Genomic DNA, 17,306 nt, shown 5'->3' with positions numbered 1-17,306 from the left:
TGTGGTGAGGAGCATAGGGTTTGGGGCTCCTTGAGGGGACATCTACCCTGCACACTTCTAGGTCTAAAACAAGGGTTCTCAAACTGGGGGTCGCAAACTTATTGGGGGGTTGCAAGCTGTCAGCCATGCACAGGGTTAACAGCCTGAGCCCTTCAGAGCTGCATGGCCAGAGAGCAGTGGCTACTGGCTGGGTGCCCAGATCTGAAGGCAGCGCCATCCCCAGCAGCAGTGCAGAAGTAAGGGTGGCATGGTTTGGGGGAGTTCACACTTTTTTTTTGGGGGGGGGTATTAATAGCCTCAAATATTTTCAAAGGGGGGGTCTAAGAGATGTTGGAGCAGGGGATCCCAGCTGGACTTCTCTACCCCTCCAAGATGCTGCTCCTGTCAACTTGACTCACTGGAAATTTTCTTTCCCCAAGCCTGCATGGTTAAAGGGAGTGGTGGGGCCACAGGGGTCCTGGTATCCTTGTACCCCACTTTCCCCACCGGAATAGAATGGGATAGTAGTACCATACAACATAGATTTGCTAACTTAAGGCTTAACTGACGTTCGTCAAGTGCATTGAGATCAACGTATTAATTATCATTTAGGGCTACAAATTTGTAATTGAGGAATCCTTCAGCAAAGTTAACCTAGTTGTAAATGTATTCAATTTCTATGAATTCACTGCATTTTCCACAAGGCACATAACCCGTGACAGACTCCCCATATATGGAAGAGGGCTAACATTATTCATTTACCCAGGTAATAAATAAACAGCTAGCACAGGCTGTTTGCGCTCTGCCCATAGTAAAGGACAGTGCATGCACCCTGCTCCTCGCAGACATAATACCTCAGAGCTCAAGCGTTGTGATTCTGGGCAGCTCTCCTATACTTCATGGCTGCATAAAAGACAGTAACTGTCTGCCTCAGTTTCCCCCTCTACAAAATCTTTTCTTATCTCAAAGAGGTATTACAAAGATTAGTGAAGATCTGTAAAAACTTTGGCGAAGAAAACTGCTTATTAATGACCATTACTTCCTTTGAAGATGGTTGTAATAACATTCTGTAGCGCCTGGACTAGTTTGATTGCTTATAGTCCAAGTTGTGAGATGAAACACAGAAGTCTTTAAATCAGCATTTATTATTTTGCATAACGTGCACCAAAGACCTCTGCATAAATACAGGGCTAAAAACATTGTAATTCTAGGTTTCATATAACAACTGGTACCTTCCTGAGAAGTTAAAATTATGGAAGATTCTATTATGCTTCTTAAGAGACTGGATGAATAATCTTGGCGAGTGAAGTCCTGAAGACAGAATGGCAAATAAGTAACTGGTGGGGGTAGAATGGGGTGGGGTGGGGGACGAGAATGAAGGAAAGAAGATGGCAGCCACCAATAGGAGCAAGGAGATCGGGCCAAACAGGCAGGATTCTACCTTAATGATTTCCCAGCAGAGTTTTTTATAAACCATGTTAATATATGGTCATAAACTATGCATCTTCTTACAGAATTAAGAAGTCCAAAATATCTTCTGTGGATCTAGTCCAAAATATCTTCTGTGGCTGTTGGCTCATGAAAGAACAGTAATACTCTGCTCTCTATTTTCTCCTCTCACACCTCCAAATTACCACTTTAGTCACCATTCCTCCTCCCATCCTACGTCTTCAGGGGAGAGAGAGTCCCTCATAGCAGTGCTAGTCAGGCTCTTAGATAACAGGGTTATGGTGCACTGAGTATGCAGTGACCCATGTCTTAAAACAAGCACATCCTACATTGCTTCTCAGTTAGGCACGATTTATTTAAGAGGCTACGCACCAGCCACAGGCATTGCCCTGGCTCTCAGTTCCTTTTGGTTTGGTAATGGTTACTGGGTGCGTAACCATGGCAGATGATTTGTGGTGGCAGCTTGAAAACCTTGTAAGAAGAATTGGGACTCCCTAGGGTGCATGGGCCAGGCTAGAGCAGCAACCTGTAACCAAGGCCCCACGAACACCATCACAAACTGACTCTAAACTCTCCAGTGACAACCTTGAATTCTGGGGCACTCAGGTGGAAATACTGCAGCAGTTTCACGTCAGTATATTTTAAATTGAGCTTTGTATTGTATTAAATATGAAAAGAAATGATACAATCAGCACAGTAGCCCCAGGTTATTTTAATATGAACTTTAATTTGCTTTACATTCTCCCCACAGATTCTATTTTCATGGTGCTGCGGCTTGTCATCTTAGGTTTCAAAGTCAACCGCCCACTACACTGTAGGCAGCAGTACCCATCTTTCAGAAATGATATGAGTCTGCTGTCTGCAGACTGATAGATCAATGTATTGCTTACACTCTTTTCAAGATAATCTCCACAGCTTCTTTTTGTTAGCTGAGATTCTGTAGCACAATTTTGCAGCAAAAGGTGAATTTTGCAGCTAAATCCATAGCCATGGAATGCTGGATGCTGCCTGTAACTTTTCTAGGATTTCTAAAAAGAGCCGTGTATTTGTGTTTAAATTAATTGTACTTGTCTTTGCCATGTCAAAATACTTATTGGATTAGATACTGAGATTCTGTTAGGACATACACTTTGTAAAAGCTTTTCACTGTCTGATGAATTGATGAATCTGTCTGTACAATCTGGCTCTGCAAGAGATTATGAATTTACTGTATGCAGGTTTACCAAACTACAAACTCCATTTTGAAGGTGCAGCCTTTTGCCTTCTCTATTGTCTGTTTGCCTCCATGCTGAGCTAAAATTAGTCAGGGACCAGGACTCCATTGTGCTAGGCACTGTACAAAAACAAAAGAAAAAGACTGTTCCTGCCCCAAGGGGCTTAAAATCTAAGTATGACGCAAGAGAGAACAGATGGATGCAAACAGGGGCATACATGGAAACAATATGACAACACTGGTCAGTATGACAGGCAGTGATTTTTGGCACACTAGCAGCCTAATCACGGTCCAGTTTTATGTATGCATTAAAGCAGAGATTTGAGGAAGAAAAATAACTTCTTGGGGGAGGTGGTAAATTACTTGCAAAGGACTGTGTCAGAATTTTTTTATTCCATGAACCTCAGCTCTTTAAAACAGTTAGCCACAGGATATGGATTTTCAATGCAGTAGAGAATGTTATATTGAGAATAATGTCTTTTAAAAAGCAGTTGAATATTATCTCTGTGCAAAGCAGATGTAACCCACGTGCGTAGTAGGGAAATATCTCTTTGGTGGGGGACTAGGTAGGAGTGAGTTGTGTCTGGGTCATTGTTGTTAGGCAAATTTGGCACTCCACATCCAGAAGTTTTTGGATTTAGGTGTTGTAGCTTTGGGTATGCTCCAATAGGTTTGCTGTTGCTGGGGTCAGACTCACGAGGGCAAGCAGACAGGGGGCAGATGCTTTACAAAAGGCCAAGTGCTCTGTGACTTGGGAGAAGCTGAGCCCCTGGAGCAAAAATCAGAGCTGCCTTCCCTAACTCTGAAGCATTTTGCAGCAGAGCTTTTAAAAAAATCTATATACTTAACTGGTTGGTTAATCAGTTAAGCTGCTGACTGGCTAATAATGATTTCAGCAGAGGAAAAGGAGGAGTCTGCTTGGATTCCAGATGAAGATTCCTACAAGCAAGTGGAGGAAAGATGTTGCTTTTGAGTTTTGACTCTGCAGACTATAGACTTAGTGATCACAAACTCTAACTGAGACGCAGGTGAACTCAGCCTAAGATTTGGGAACTCTGTATTTCTTCTCATAGTGTTTCTCTGGGGACTGACCTCTTGGGATTTGTTTTCTTTATTTATGTAAAACTGTGAAGATAATGCACGTGAATCATAATATATCCAGGTTATGATGCAAAGAAACATAATAAATATTTTTTATTATAAAATTTATCCAGTTGATACGTCATTAAGTTCATTCCTTTTTGGTCTTTTTGGGACTTGCATGTGGGGAGGTTGACTCTCTGCAATCCTTGCTGAAAAAAGAATCCTGAATTCTCGGTCTCCTGCTGCTTTTCCATGGGAGCTGGGGGTTTTTTTTTTTTAGGCACTGGATAAAGCAAAGAAATGAACTCTAACAACCATAGGTTATACAGACACTGTGCCAAGTGCTTTGCAATCTTTTTAGTAACAGGAACAGCAGCAGATAAACTTAGACTACTTTTAGTAACAATTGCAGGACAGTAACAGTGTCATTACTTCTGCAAATGAATGCAGGATTGATAGAACTAGTTCAAAATGTGTGTGCTCATGGTGGAAATGTTCTAGCTGATGAATACTATATATGCTTTTTTTATTAAGATGTGCAAAATCAGAGCATTTTCTCCCAGTTAGAAGAATTTCTTATGATTGTTAATGAATCCTCAGTCATTTAGTGTGTGTATGCAAGCCTATATCCACTTCATAGCAGACCTCTTCTGCTTTCCAACCAACCAGCTTACACAATAGCATTTGGTAGATCTTTACAATAAAAAGTAAAAACAAGCTAGGTAGTTACTGCCACCATTTTATTCTTTTAAGTCCCCAGTCTAGCCAGGAGAGGTTGAGCCCCACTGAATTCCAGCTCCCTTCCCTTCCAATCAGTGGAGCCTGGCAGGTGCAGGAGTCTGCCTGAACATCCCACCTTGTAGGATTAGGGCCAAAGTGTATATGTTTTCCAGGGCTCAAGGTCATGATCCCTCTTATAATACCAACCAGCAGGACTCTAAGGCAGTCAAGTTTGACTCTATTTCTTCCTGTCCCAGTTTGTTCTTTGTTACTACATGTACAGAAATTAACGTGAGAGATGTGGAATAAACCAATATACTGATGTAGAAGAACAAAACTGAATTTAGTTGGAAACAAGAAATAACTGAGAAACAACGTCAGTACATACAGGATTAGCACACTAAAATGATATTGAATTGTAAAGGAGACCGGCCCCTGTAAAATAGGTTTCTCTGATCCCCAGTTGCTATCTTGAAAAATGGAGATGCTACCCACTCATCTCAAAGTGCAGAATAATTGAGCCTTCCAGACCTGATGCATTGTTGACCTGCTGCCTGAGTATCATTTACACCAGACCAAGGTATCAAATCAGAATAGCAGCATTTCTGATGGAGCACTGTAATATTACTAGAGATTAGCACTGTAATAGTAGCACTTTTAGATGCAGTTCAGGATCTGGCTCTTAATTCTTCTGTTTTAGCATTTTTCAATTTGTTATTTTACAGTTGCCATGCATGTAGGTTTCTGGAGATTATCACTTTAACTCAGGTAACAGATCCAATTATAGGCCTCCAACATGTGACCAAAGTCTGCAATGACCTTTATATCCATGAGGAGTGCCGTTGAATTCAACAGGACTCCATGCACGTGCAGACTCTCTTTGTGGAAGCTACAACTACAGTAGAGATGCTGTAAAATATCCTTGCACTAAAAGATTTGCAGGCTGATGTCTGGCAGGGAATCCAGGAAGAATCTACTTAAGTTCTATTGATTGTGTCCTGCACAAGAAGGTTGCTATAATGTTTTTGCACTTTGTCACCTGCCTCCACTGGATAAAATCACACCCATATAAAAATAATCAAAATCGGTGATTCATACTACATACAACACCCAGAAAAAATATATACGAATACATTAAAGTCTATTACAGTAAATATTTAAACTCAGGAGAGAGGATTATTATAAATTGCCAGATCATGCTCCATATTTCCCATCAATATTTAATTTAGAAACGATCGACTAGTGGCGAACCAGCAATTAACATGTGAAATAGAGCCCTTCTGCTATAAAGTATAGGTTGCCAGTGTATATATGCTAAAAGCTGCTTGGCACAGCAAAAGAGTAGGCTGTGTGTTTAACAAATGTCCTCATAATGAGCTCAATTGAAAAGCTTATTTAAGGTTTCTGCATTCATTCCAGACCCCTCCAGCTGTCCCATTTGTCACATCAGCAGTGGGCTAATGTTTATCCTGTTCTGGTTGATAAATCAGATTATACGGGAAAAATTCTCACTTGTGCTATTTGTTACAATTTTTCAGGAGAGTAGGAATGAAGCATAGAATCAGGTTTCAATTAAACTATTTTTTAAAATAAGCAGCTCAGATTTAAATATTAAACACTGAAAAACTACAGTGTAAAGGACATTAAAGATGTTCATTCAGTAAATGTATTCTCTGAAGTCTGATCCCACATTGCTCCATGTCCATGAGATGAATAAAATATCAGATTAGAAAACTGACTATTCTTTTTCCCAGTAGGTGGATGGATTAGAATGTCAAATGTAATCTTCGGGCTCAGTTTTAGTTGAACTATATCAGGATTCCACTGCCTATAAAAATAATGTCCAGTTCTGCCTGTTGTAGCACTCACAACCAACTTGTTTTCCTGGGCTGGGCCCTGTAGATAACCAGAAGATTGTTAAAATGTAAGTGCAAATTTAAAGCCTTTTACATAAACATTTCTCCCCTCTCCCTGCCCCCAAAGGAGATTCACAGTCATGCACGCTTACACATCATTGAATTATGCATTCAGAGCTCAAATGCTGCAGGCTGCTGCTGAATGCCCACAACTCCCAGTCGAGCCAATTGGACTTTAGGGCTCTGGAAAGCCATAAAGATGCTCAATATCCTACAGGACCATAGCTATCCATTTTGTCTGCAATATAATTTTCTAACAAGAATCACTTTTACCAAGCACCAAGTTCAGCTGGTGCAGACAGATTCACTTACTTTTAAAATTCTTTTTAAATTAAAACCGGCCTAAGCTACGCAGTTACATTTTAGGCTCTGATTCCATCTCACTGCAGAGATGAATAAATACTTTGTATAGAAATGGGCTGATTGTGCTCCTGCAACGCATTCCAGGAGCATGTCACCCGTGCTACTGGCCACTGCCTCCATGGGCCTCCCAGAGGGCAGAGTTCCAAAGCCCCCAACTCCCTCTCAGGCCTCTGATACCCCAGCACCAGCCAGAAGAGGCAGAAGCAGTGGAGCACAATCATAGATGACTAGGGCCCACTCCCATTCCCTTCCTTTCCTTCCACTAGCTCTAGGGCAGTCACACCCCATCAACCACCAAATCCAGAGGCTTTCTGGGGAAGGAGCACTTTCACAGGCCTCCAACTCCCCTCGAACCCTTGGGATGTCTTCTGCATTCTACTCAGTTCAGCACCAAGATGTCCTCCAGCACTAACTTGCTTTCCATGGCTCGCCTGCTTTGTGTCAGCAATGGAAATAGGCAAGGGTTAAACTAGCGTGTGTGTGTGTGTGTGTGTGTGTGTTAAGATTTTTTTTTATTTTGGACATGGTGCTATATGTACAAACACAGACATCCAACATTTTCTATACTATGTCTGTACGGAGCAAGTCCCTCTAAGCTTACATTAATTCTCGCCATCTTGAAAATTGCTAAAACTAGTTTGAGTAATTTTCTGCTGTGCACTCCTACATCTGTATAAAATACCTAACAGATAATGCAAAGGTTCTCTATATACACTATTTATTCCATTGACAACCAGCAAGAGGAGCTCAGAACTATGTAACTATCCATGGTGCTAGTTTGATGCATTAGGTTTGATGATCAGTATAAGAAGTAATATCAATGGAAGCATGCATTGTCATTTCCTATTGTTAGACACAATCAATTCCAAAGCCAGTACCCACATACCACCAAATAATTGAGGAAGATGTATTGGTGCAGGACAGTGCCAATTGTTGACTGGACCATTACTGATATGTTAATATTTTAAGGCCTGATCCTGCAAACATGCATGCAAGTATTATTGGTATTAACCATGTTTTACAGTAGTTCGTAAAGACAAATGAAGAATGGGAACCCATTGTGCTAAGCACTGTATAAAAAGAGGAGTAGACAGTCCTTGCCCCAAAATGGAAGTCAATTTACTCAGGTAAATAATGCCATTGGTTTTACTAGAACCACAATGTAAATAATTACAAGACTGTGTCCTTAGAGAAGAGGATTATGTTGTGTGTTTCAGCCAGCATAAACACAAGTATGTTTTTAAAAATGCTGAATATGCAATTTCTAATTTGAGAGGACGCTCTAGCCTTAAGGCAAGTACAGTTCACAAGTCTCTTAAGGCTGAAGGTAGTACGGTGAAGACAGCTGACAAGAAAATCCCTGCACAATTTTTATTATTAAATGTGAACATTTTCCCAGAAGTCCAAGAAATTCACTTCAAATTTTATTTCATGTACAAAAGGATCGCACAGCCAGACTATAATTTTTGTTGGTCTGCAGATGACATACATAAATGCAATCAGGGACTCTGCACAGGGGGGATAAATCTTACTCATAATGAACTGAATTATTCCACTTAGAAAATAGTACCATTTTTATTTCAGTTTACAATAATCAGCCACTGATAGAAGAATTATGCCTTTATTTAGCATGTGCATAAATGGTTTAAAATAGTATTTTTAAAGCTTTCCTCTCACTACTTTTTCATGCTATTTGATTTTAACTCTAAGTGCACTACCAAAGCCCTGAGCAGCCCAGATCTCGCAAGGGTTTGCCATGTAAGTGATTTCAATGTTGGTCCAAGTAGCCATGTTCCTTGAAGTTGTTAAAAGTTCTATAATCCTGCAGGTTACTAAAGCCTGTAATGTATTTATATTCCTTTAAAAATTCAAGTACACTTTAAAAAAATGTAGGCTAAATTTTCTTCTTAAATTTTCATGAGTATATAAAGATTAGATGTGGGAGATAATTGATAGGGCTAGTGATTTTGTGATAGTGATTTGAACTGTGAAATCATAAAAAGATTTATACATGTGGCCAGACCTAAGCTTGACTAATCAGATTACTTTACTTAAAATGGTGTCTCTTATCTGTATCATTATTATACTCTACTTGCCTATGGTAAAAAGACCAGAAAAAACAGACACGGTATATAATAGACCATGCATGATAATGTTATACACACTCTCAGTTATAGATAGCCCATATTTTAGAACAATAACCATATACCATATTTAACTTTAAACTGATTTACCCTCCAGTTTATTTTGGGCCCAATTCTGTGAGGTGCTGAGTTACCTCACCACTCTCTGTGGGAAGTACAGGAGCTCACTTCTTCACAGCACTGGATTGCTTGCACCTCACTGATTTACTACACACTATTATGCCTTATTGCTCACTTTATTTAGAAAGGCTTCACAGGGCCCTGAAGCCCCACAAATAAGCACCATGAGACCACAGGTGGATTGAGGGATGACATTGCAAAGAACAGTCTTCCCCCTATTTTGACATCTTCTTCCCATCTAAAGTGATAGGACTCCAAATGTGCAAAGTCTACATGAAAGAGCACCAGTGACGTGATGCAAGTGGAACACGGCATTGTGAAGGTTCAAGTAGATTTTTTTTCTCCCCCATTTGACCATGGTTTCTAGTCATTTCATCTCCGCTATGCCTAAAGTCAAAGGAGAGAACCTAAAGCATAAAATCTTTAGTGACATTCTTTCTTATATTCTAGATTACAAATGTAATGCAGACTGCAATGGTTCTATAAAAATCAGACTGCCACATATTACAAACCCCCCAAACAAATACAAAATATGTCCTCCCCACATCCAATAAACCAAACACAAAATCTTATATGGTCCCCAATAGGTTTAACATTAAAGTTACCTCTACTATTGTGTATGGCAATCCCGTATCTAAATCCATTCATCAAATTTATTTATTTATATTCAAGTTTGGTCTTGGCAATAACAGATTCATTATGTCATTAAGCAAAACTGAACTGGATACACCGAGTAATGCTCTTGATCAGCAAATGCAAAGCATCACGTTTTCTATCTGCTGTAACAAAACCTAATGAGGTCTCCATTTTTATTAAACCATGGAGAATTAAGGCAAAAGCAACATGTATCATTTATAAAAGCCAGTTTTATTGATTTGGTAGCTTGAATCCTAAAAACTCTAATCTCTTCTTTCTACAATGTATTCACTGATGCAGTTTGGCTGGCTTTTTGAGAGGGCTCACTTGCGAGGCTGGTGGATGTGCTGATTGACATGTTGTGGGTGAGGAAGCTTTTCCACAGAGGGATGAGGTTTTTGGTGAGCCACCTGAGCTGCAGCTGGAGGGAAGTCTTTATCACCCTGTTAAAGAACACACCAGTAAAAATACAAACTTTTAAAAAAGACACATGCCAGTTCAAACTGATGTATATTTTTAAAGCATAAATAGCAGATGAAAAACAACATTGTGGGTCCCTCTAATTCCTTTCTTCCTTTGCAGACACACTTCATGCATTCCAGCTTGACATTTTTAATGGACTTTGTCAACTTAAAAAAAAAAATCACGCTTCAGTCTGAAAATGTTCACCTACTATTGTTCCAAGTAGCACCTAAAATGACTGTACCTTAGAGACTGGAGAAAGAATATTTTTCTTTATTTTTCTGCTTGCTTGATTTCTGCATGTGCCAGTGCTTTATGTTAAGTCAATTTCAATGATTCTTTATGGTCAGTTTCTCCGTTTGTGTGGATTTTCACACAGCAGCAAGGGGGGAAGGAGGAATTTTAAAAATACCAGAAGGTAGTTTGTTAAACCACACAAACAGAATTCCTCAAAGGGAGCTGCATACCTAAATTACTATTAACCCAAGGTATAAACCTGCCTTAGATTTCAAGTTTTAAATGTCCCTTTAAAACAAAACATTGGCCCCACCTGTGCCATCATCACCTAACACCGACTCTGAAAAACCAAGCCACTTGCAATAGTATGTAATTGCTGTACAGTCTGCAAGGAATCAGGCAGCTAATTATTTCTGTTTGTGAAGTCATCCCTGTTAACGCATCAAAAAGCAATTCAGGGCAATCATTAGCATCCAAAGAGGCTGGGACTAGAGAGGGAGCATCACTATGCCCATATCTACAAGCTGGGGAAGAAGATTCTAATTTTCTTATGTTTAGCCCAGAAACACTCTAACTTCTGATAACTGGTAGATTAACAATGTTGTACAAAGTGTCTTTCTACAAAGAAAAATCTTATGTCTGCTTCACTTCCCTTGCATTTCACGCTAATGTCCCCTCTATATCTTGTCAAGTTCTTCTTTGCTCTTTCAGTGTTCATTTCATTAGAGACACAAGGTGGGAGAGGTAATATTTTTAATGAACTAACTTCTGTTGGTGAAAGACACGAACTTTTGAGCTAGACAGAGCTTCTCTTCAGGTCTGGAAAAGTACTCAGTGTCACAACTAAATACGAGGTGAAACAGATTGTTTAACTTACGTCGTTAGCACATTTTAAGAAGAGCTCTATGTGGCTCAAAAGCTTGTTTTTCACCAACAGAATCTGGTCCAATAAAAGATATTACCTCACCTGTCTCGTCTATTCTAAGAGACCATTCAAGGTGTAGTGGCTCATTACCAGCTCTCCAGTCAGAGGACAAAGAAATGCAGAGTTAGTGGATTCCGTATGGTTATAATAAGCCATGAATCCAGTGTCTGTTAGTCAGACCATGATATTTAGTATCTATCAAAGTTATGAATTTGTCTTCTGAAAGTGTTATGCAGTTCCCTTAAGAAAAAGAGGTCAGATATAAAGTGATCATTTTGTGAAAGTGTTTGCCCAAGAGTGATATGGTGTTTTTGTCTTTTAACCTTTTTCTGAGTGACTTCCTTTGAGAGCATAGTAATAATCTGGTTTCACCCACATTAATGGTTGTTTGGGTATTTAGTGCACTGGATGAGGTACACCACAAGGTATGATAGGCATATGTAGAACACATAGATCTTGAAAGGTGCATTGTGGGATGTACTGACCATAGTAGCAGTGGAAATAGATATGTAGGTTTTGCATCTGTTGATCTGACAAAGTCTGGTGCTGCTTTGAGTTGCTGGGTCCTGGTCTGTGGGGAGCTTAGTTCTGATAATGAATATGGTGAGGTTGTTTGAAGGCCAGCAGAGAGGGTTCAGGAAAGATTTCTTTCAGGATGTGGTCCCCATTGAGTATGGGTTGTAACTGTTTAATGATACTCTTTACAGATTACAGTGTGGGGTGGTAGATGACAACCATAGGTGTGCAGTGATAGGGTTTGTCTTCCTGTACTGAAGCAGATCCTCTCAGGGGATTTGGATGGCCTGTTTCATGATGCAATCTACTTCTCTGGTGGGGTGTCCTTGTTCAAAGGCAATTTTAAATATGTTAAGCTGTGTATCTTGGACCTTCTCCTCAGAGCATATTTTGTGGTATCTGAGGGCCTGGCGGCAGATAACATTTCTTGGTGTGTCTGGGGTGGTTATTGAATCCATGAAAATAAGTGTGGTGATCCGTAGGTTTCTTATAAATAGTTGTCTGTAGGATTCTTTCTCTTTCTCACTCTTTCTCAGGGTGGCCCATAAAGAGTTGGCATATTGGGGAGCCATAAGAGTACCCATGGCCATTTCCATAGCTTGGACAACGTGTGTGTTAATTGTAAAATTGTTATGAGTGAGGATGAAATGGATGAGTTTGACAATGTGTTTTGGGTGGATATCGGAGTGTTGTCCCTTGTCTTGTAGATATTCAAGGCAGGCAGTGACGCCATCATCATGTTGGATGTTGGTGTATAGGGAGGAGACATTCATAATGGCAAAGATGGTGTTCTGAGAGAGGTTGTTGCAGAGTTTGTGGAGGAAGTCAGTTGTGTCTTAGAGGAAGCTGGCCCTTTGTGTGGTGAATGGTTTGAGGGTGGTTTCTATGAGGCCTGATATTCCTTCAATAAGAGTGCCTCGGCCAGATATGATGGGTCTGCCAGGGTTCCCTTGTTTGTGTATCTTGGGAAGCATGCAGAAGACCCTGGGGGCAGCTCGTAGGGGATGGGGTTGTAGAGTTTTTCTTGGAATTGTTTGGGGAAGGATGACATCCTTAAATTCCTGGGTGAATTGCGGTGTGGGGTCTTCTTTGAGTTCTTTATAGTAGGTCGCATCAGAGAGTTGTCGGTTGGCCTCACTGATGTAGTCTTTGCAGCTGAGAACTAGGATGGTGCACCTTTAGTCTGCTGGTTTGATCACTATCTAGTGGCTGGATTTCAGGGACAGCATTGCTGTCCTCTCAAGAGTGTAGAGACTGTGGTGTATGTGATGTCTGTTAAGGATTTCTCAGTGAATTTTTTACTTAAAGCTATCGATGTAATGATCAAGTGTGTTTTTTGTCTTCTGTGGGGTGTCCGGTCAGATCATTCTATGTGGGTGAAACCCAACAATCACTGTGCTCTCAAATGAACACACAGAAAAATGACAAAAGACAAAAACACCGTATTCGCCCATGGGCCAACACTTTTCACAAAACAATCACTCCATATCTGACCTGTCAGTTCTCATCCTCAAAGGAAATCTGCACGATGCCTTCAAAAGATGAGCCTGGGAGCTTAAATTCGTAACTTTGCTGGAAACTAAAAATCATGGTCTTAATAAAGACACTGGATTTATGGTTTATGACAATAATCTCTAACCCACTAACCCCCCTTTTTTGGCCTATGACTGGGGAGGTGACATCAGGATGCTTCACTTAGAATGGTCTCTTAGAATATGTGTTAACTACTTATGCTAAACAATTTGTTGCAACTTGTATTTAGTTGTGACACTCTGAGTACCTTTCCCAGACCTGAAGAGCTCTATGTAGTTTGAAACCTCGTCTCCTTCACCAACAGACATTGGTCCAATAAAAGATATTATCTCACCCACCTCGTCTCTCTGATATCCTGGTACCAACACAACTACAATTACACTGCAAACATATTGTTCATTAGGTTAATTTATCGGTAATTTTCACCACTAAATTGCTTCATTTAATCCCTCACTGTACTAAATCTTTCTCTCTCTCTGAAGATATTTTCTCTCTGCAGTCATTCCTTTTCATTTCCTACATCCTCTTCCTCTTCCCTCTCTCATACACTTGAGAAGACAGCCTGAATGCAGGTCTTGTTAACACGCTAAATGTGATTGGTGAATGTTTCAGAAAGCAAGCCATTGTCAGAGTGGGTCTGCTACTGTTACCCAGAAACGTTTCTCTACCATGAAGAGAACCACTCAGCATCCGGCTGAAGGGTGCAGTTGCCATAGTGGCTCTGAGTTCAAACACTGGGGGGTTTTTTGGTGGTAGAGAATTAACAATGTTTGACGATAAAGGCAGCCACAGTAGATCATGGAGGTGCAGTTCCACTGACAATGAACTATGGAGTGCAGACCACTGGCTGCAAGCACACTGCAGATCACCACAGGAATCTACCAAGGAGTCAAGTGTTTTCTAAGAGCAAAATACAAGCGAGGAAGGAAAAGTCACAAGGTAACTAAGGAAAGGGCTTCCCTTCTATTTTCTCTAGGCTTGGACCTTGAAGACTTACAAAATTCAGGTCTATTGTTTTTACGCTCAGCAATGTGAAAGGTGTTTGTATGTCACTGAGGCAAAATGTCACCATTTTACAGATGACAAAGTGGGATCAAAGGTTCTAAATTGTAATGCAAATGTCTTTGGCTGTAAAAAAACTCAGGATGAAATTTATTTGCCCCTCAAAGGCACAGTCATGCTGAATTTTATGCAGGTGAAGGCCAGCACAACTATACTGGTGAAATAAATACCAGTCTCATTCTGAGCCCAGCACTTCTCTGCTACTAACGGGCTTGAGCACATGACAGCAGCCATTTGGTACTTTAGATCTTGTGGGTATACCCACTTCCCCAATATGGGTCTATGGCCTATCCCAATTACCACCTTCTGACTGGGTTGGCATGGGAACCTTTCACAGCGCCCATTGTGTGTGTATGCATGCCCTCTCCACTGGCACCCACTGCAGTTCCAATGCAGGACTAAATCTTGCGGAGGACATTGTGGTAGTTATGTGCACACCAGGGTGCAAATGCTTCCCAAGTCATTCTGAAGAGACTATTTACAGCAGCTTGATCATTGATTAAATGCTCCTCTGTACTCTGGCTCCAGCCCCACAAAATACATGAAACTTACCAACTGAGCACTGCAGTCTAGTAAGGGGTCTGGGCCAAACAAAACATGACTGTAACAGCTTAAATGAGAAACCAAGTGTTTAATCCATACTTAGCTTAGTTTCACCACACCAGTTGGCAGTAACATGGTTGGTAGGAGCTTGGGTAATTCATTTTGAATACAAAGGAAGGCTGTTACATTTCATACTGTGAAAATTATAGTGAGCTTGGGCATGAATTCTTATTAAATTCATGGCAAGTTAATGTTAATCACCTAATGTTGATATTCATGCCTTATTTCTATTATAATTATAGGAAATAATTTAAAAAGAAGTTACTCACCTTGTGCAATAACGATGGTTCTTTGAAATGTGTGTTCCTATGGGTGCTCCACTGTAGGTGTGTCTATGTCCCTGTGCTGTTGAGCGGAGTACTTTGGTAGCAGTCAGTAGGTAGGCAGTGTGTGTGGGCAACCCACCTCAGTTTCTTCTCTACCGCAGAGTCAATGACAAGAACTCGGAAGTAGAGGGGAGGAGCATGGGTCGTGGCGCACCCATCAGGACACACATCTCAAAGAACCTTCATTACTGCGCAACATGAGTAACAACTTCTTCTTCGAGTTGTGTCTCTATGGGTGCCCCACTGTAGGTGACTCCTGAGTAGTGCCCACCACTCGAGGCTGGGACTTTGGAGTCAAGTTTGATATGGATGATTGCACTGTGGCACCGAATCTGGCATCTGCAGCCAAATCCCGAGGATGGCACAGTGTTCTGCAAAGGTGTGTCTGGATGTCAGAGAGCTGCTCTGCGGATTTCTGATATAGGGATACCCTCGGAGAAGGCTACGGACAAGGAGACTGACCTCGCAGAATGTGCGTGTATTCAAGATGGGGGTGTTACGTTGCGCAATTGGTAACAGAATTTAATACAGCCTGAAACCCACAGAGAGTCTCTGAGCTCAAATCCCTGTACCTTTTGATCTATCCACAATGGAAAGGAAGCGTCTCAGAGATTTTCTGAAGGCACTTGTCCTGTCCAAACAGAAGGCCAAGGTTCTCCTCACATCAAATGTATGGAGGATGGCTGCCCTATTATCCTGATGAAGTTTGGGATAAAAAGCAAGAAATTGATAAGCTGATTTATGTGGAATGTAGAAATCATCCTGTTAGTGAACTTTGGGTGTGGTCTAAGCGTGACCTTATCAGAGATGAACGCTGTGAAAGGGGGATGCACCATCAGAGCTGCTATTTCCCCTAGCCTTTTTGCAGAGGTGATGGCCATGAGGAATGCCATTTTCATGGAAAGGGGAGTTAATAAGCAAGTGGCCACAGGCTCAAATAGCTGTCTAGCTCTAGGATTAGATCCCATTGAGGAATGGGAAGTCTAGGTTGTGGGAAGAGCTTCGTTATGCTTTTGAAAAGCATCTTTGTAGCGGGATACGAGAAGACTGAGTAATCTTTTACCTGCTGATGGAAGGTTGCAATTGCTGCTAAATGAACCTTTAGTGAACTAATAGAGCAGTGGTTCTTAACCTTTCCAAACTACTGTACCCCTGAAGCCTGAGTCCCACCCCCACGGGGCTGAGGCATGTAACTTAGTTTCATGGCGCTCCCTGTGGCTCCAGGCAATTGCCTTTCTTGCCACCCCCAATACCAGCTCTGCACTTGCGACCCCTCTAAAACCCCAGGTTGAGAAACACTGTAATAGAGAGTCCCGATTTCTTGCCAACAAGTAGTCCAAAACTACTGGTAGGGTGCCAGTATTAGGGGTGACACCTTTAGGTTGGCACCATATCTGGAATCTCTTCCATTTTTGTAGATAGGTAAGAAGAGTAGTTCCTTTCCTCCAATGTAACAGCACTTCCTATACTTCATCAGAGCAAGATGTCTCTGGATGCTGGAACCATGAAGGAGCTGAGCTTTGAGTCCAGGATCCGTGGGTTGGGATGAAGTGCGCATCTCTCATTCTGCAATAGGAGGTGAGTAGTGATCGGAAGAGTCATCGGTGGACATAATGCCAGCTGTGACATGTAAGGGTACCACCTCTGTCTGGGCCATGTGGGAGCAATCAGTATGATGTCTGCTTTTTCCCTTTTTACTTTCAACAGGACTTTCAGTAATAGAGGGAATGGGGGAAAGGTATAATCCATGGAAGGAGGAGAGCATCTCCCATGGAGTGTCATCCGATCCCTGCTCTGGAGCAATACTATGGACTTTTCTTGCTCTGGTAAGTAGCAAACAAGTCTATTATTAGTGTCCTTCATTGTTGGAATATGTCGTGGAGTACCACCAACTCTATCTCCCGTTTGTGATCATGTGGGAATTTGTGGCTGAGACTGTCTGCCTTCGTGTTGTGTATTCCCAGTAAGTAGGCTGCTGATGTTAGGATGTTGTGGGAGATGCACCAGTTCCGTAGTTTT

General features: G+C 41.2%; 1 protein-coding gene across 1 annotated transcript in view; it reads right to left on the bottom strand.

Moving 5' to 3' along the window:
* Window positions 1-9,835: 9,835 nt before the first annotated feature.
* Window positions 9,836-17,306, bottom strand: part of DAP (death associated protein) — a 72,009-nt gene continuing 64,538 nt past the window's right edge. The window contains exon 4 of the mRNA XM_067570064.1: window positions 9,836-10,066. Within this exon, the coding sequence (XP_067426165.1) occupies window positions 9,947-10,066 (120 nt within the window). The 3' untranslated portion in view covers window positions 9,836-9,946. The remainder of the gene's footprint in view (window positions 10,067-17,306) is intronic.

This window comes from Emydura macquarii, unplaced genomic scaffold, assembly GCF_026122565.2.
Source record: "Emydura macquarii macquarii isolate MOO-44397 ecotype Brisbane River unplaced genomic scaffold, CSIRO-AGI_Emac_v2 contig_320, whole genome shotgun sequence".
In the NCBI taxonomy this organism is placed as follows: Eukaryota; Metazoa; Chordata; order Testudines; family Chelidae; genus Emydura; species Emydura macquarii.
Note: the sequence above shows the minus strand (reverse complement) of the source record. Positions and strands in the feature narration are given on the sequence as shown.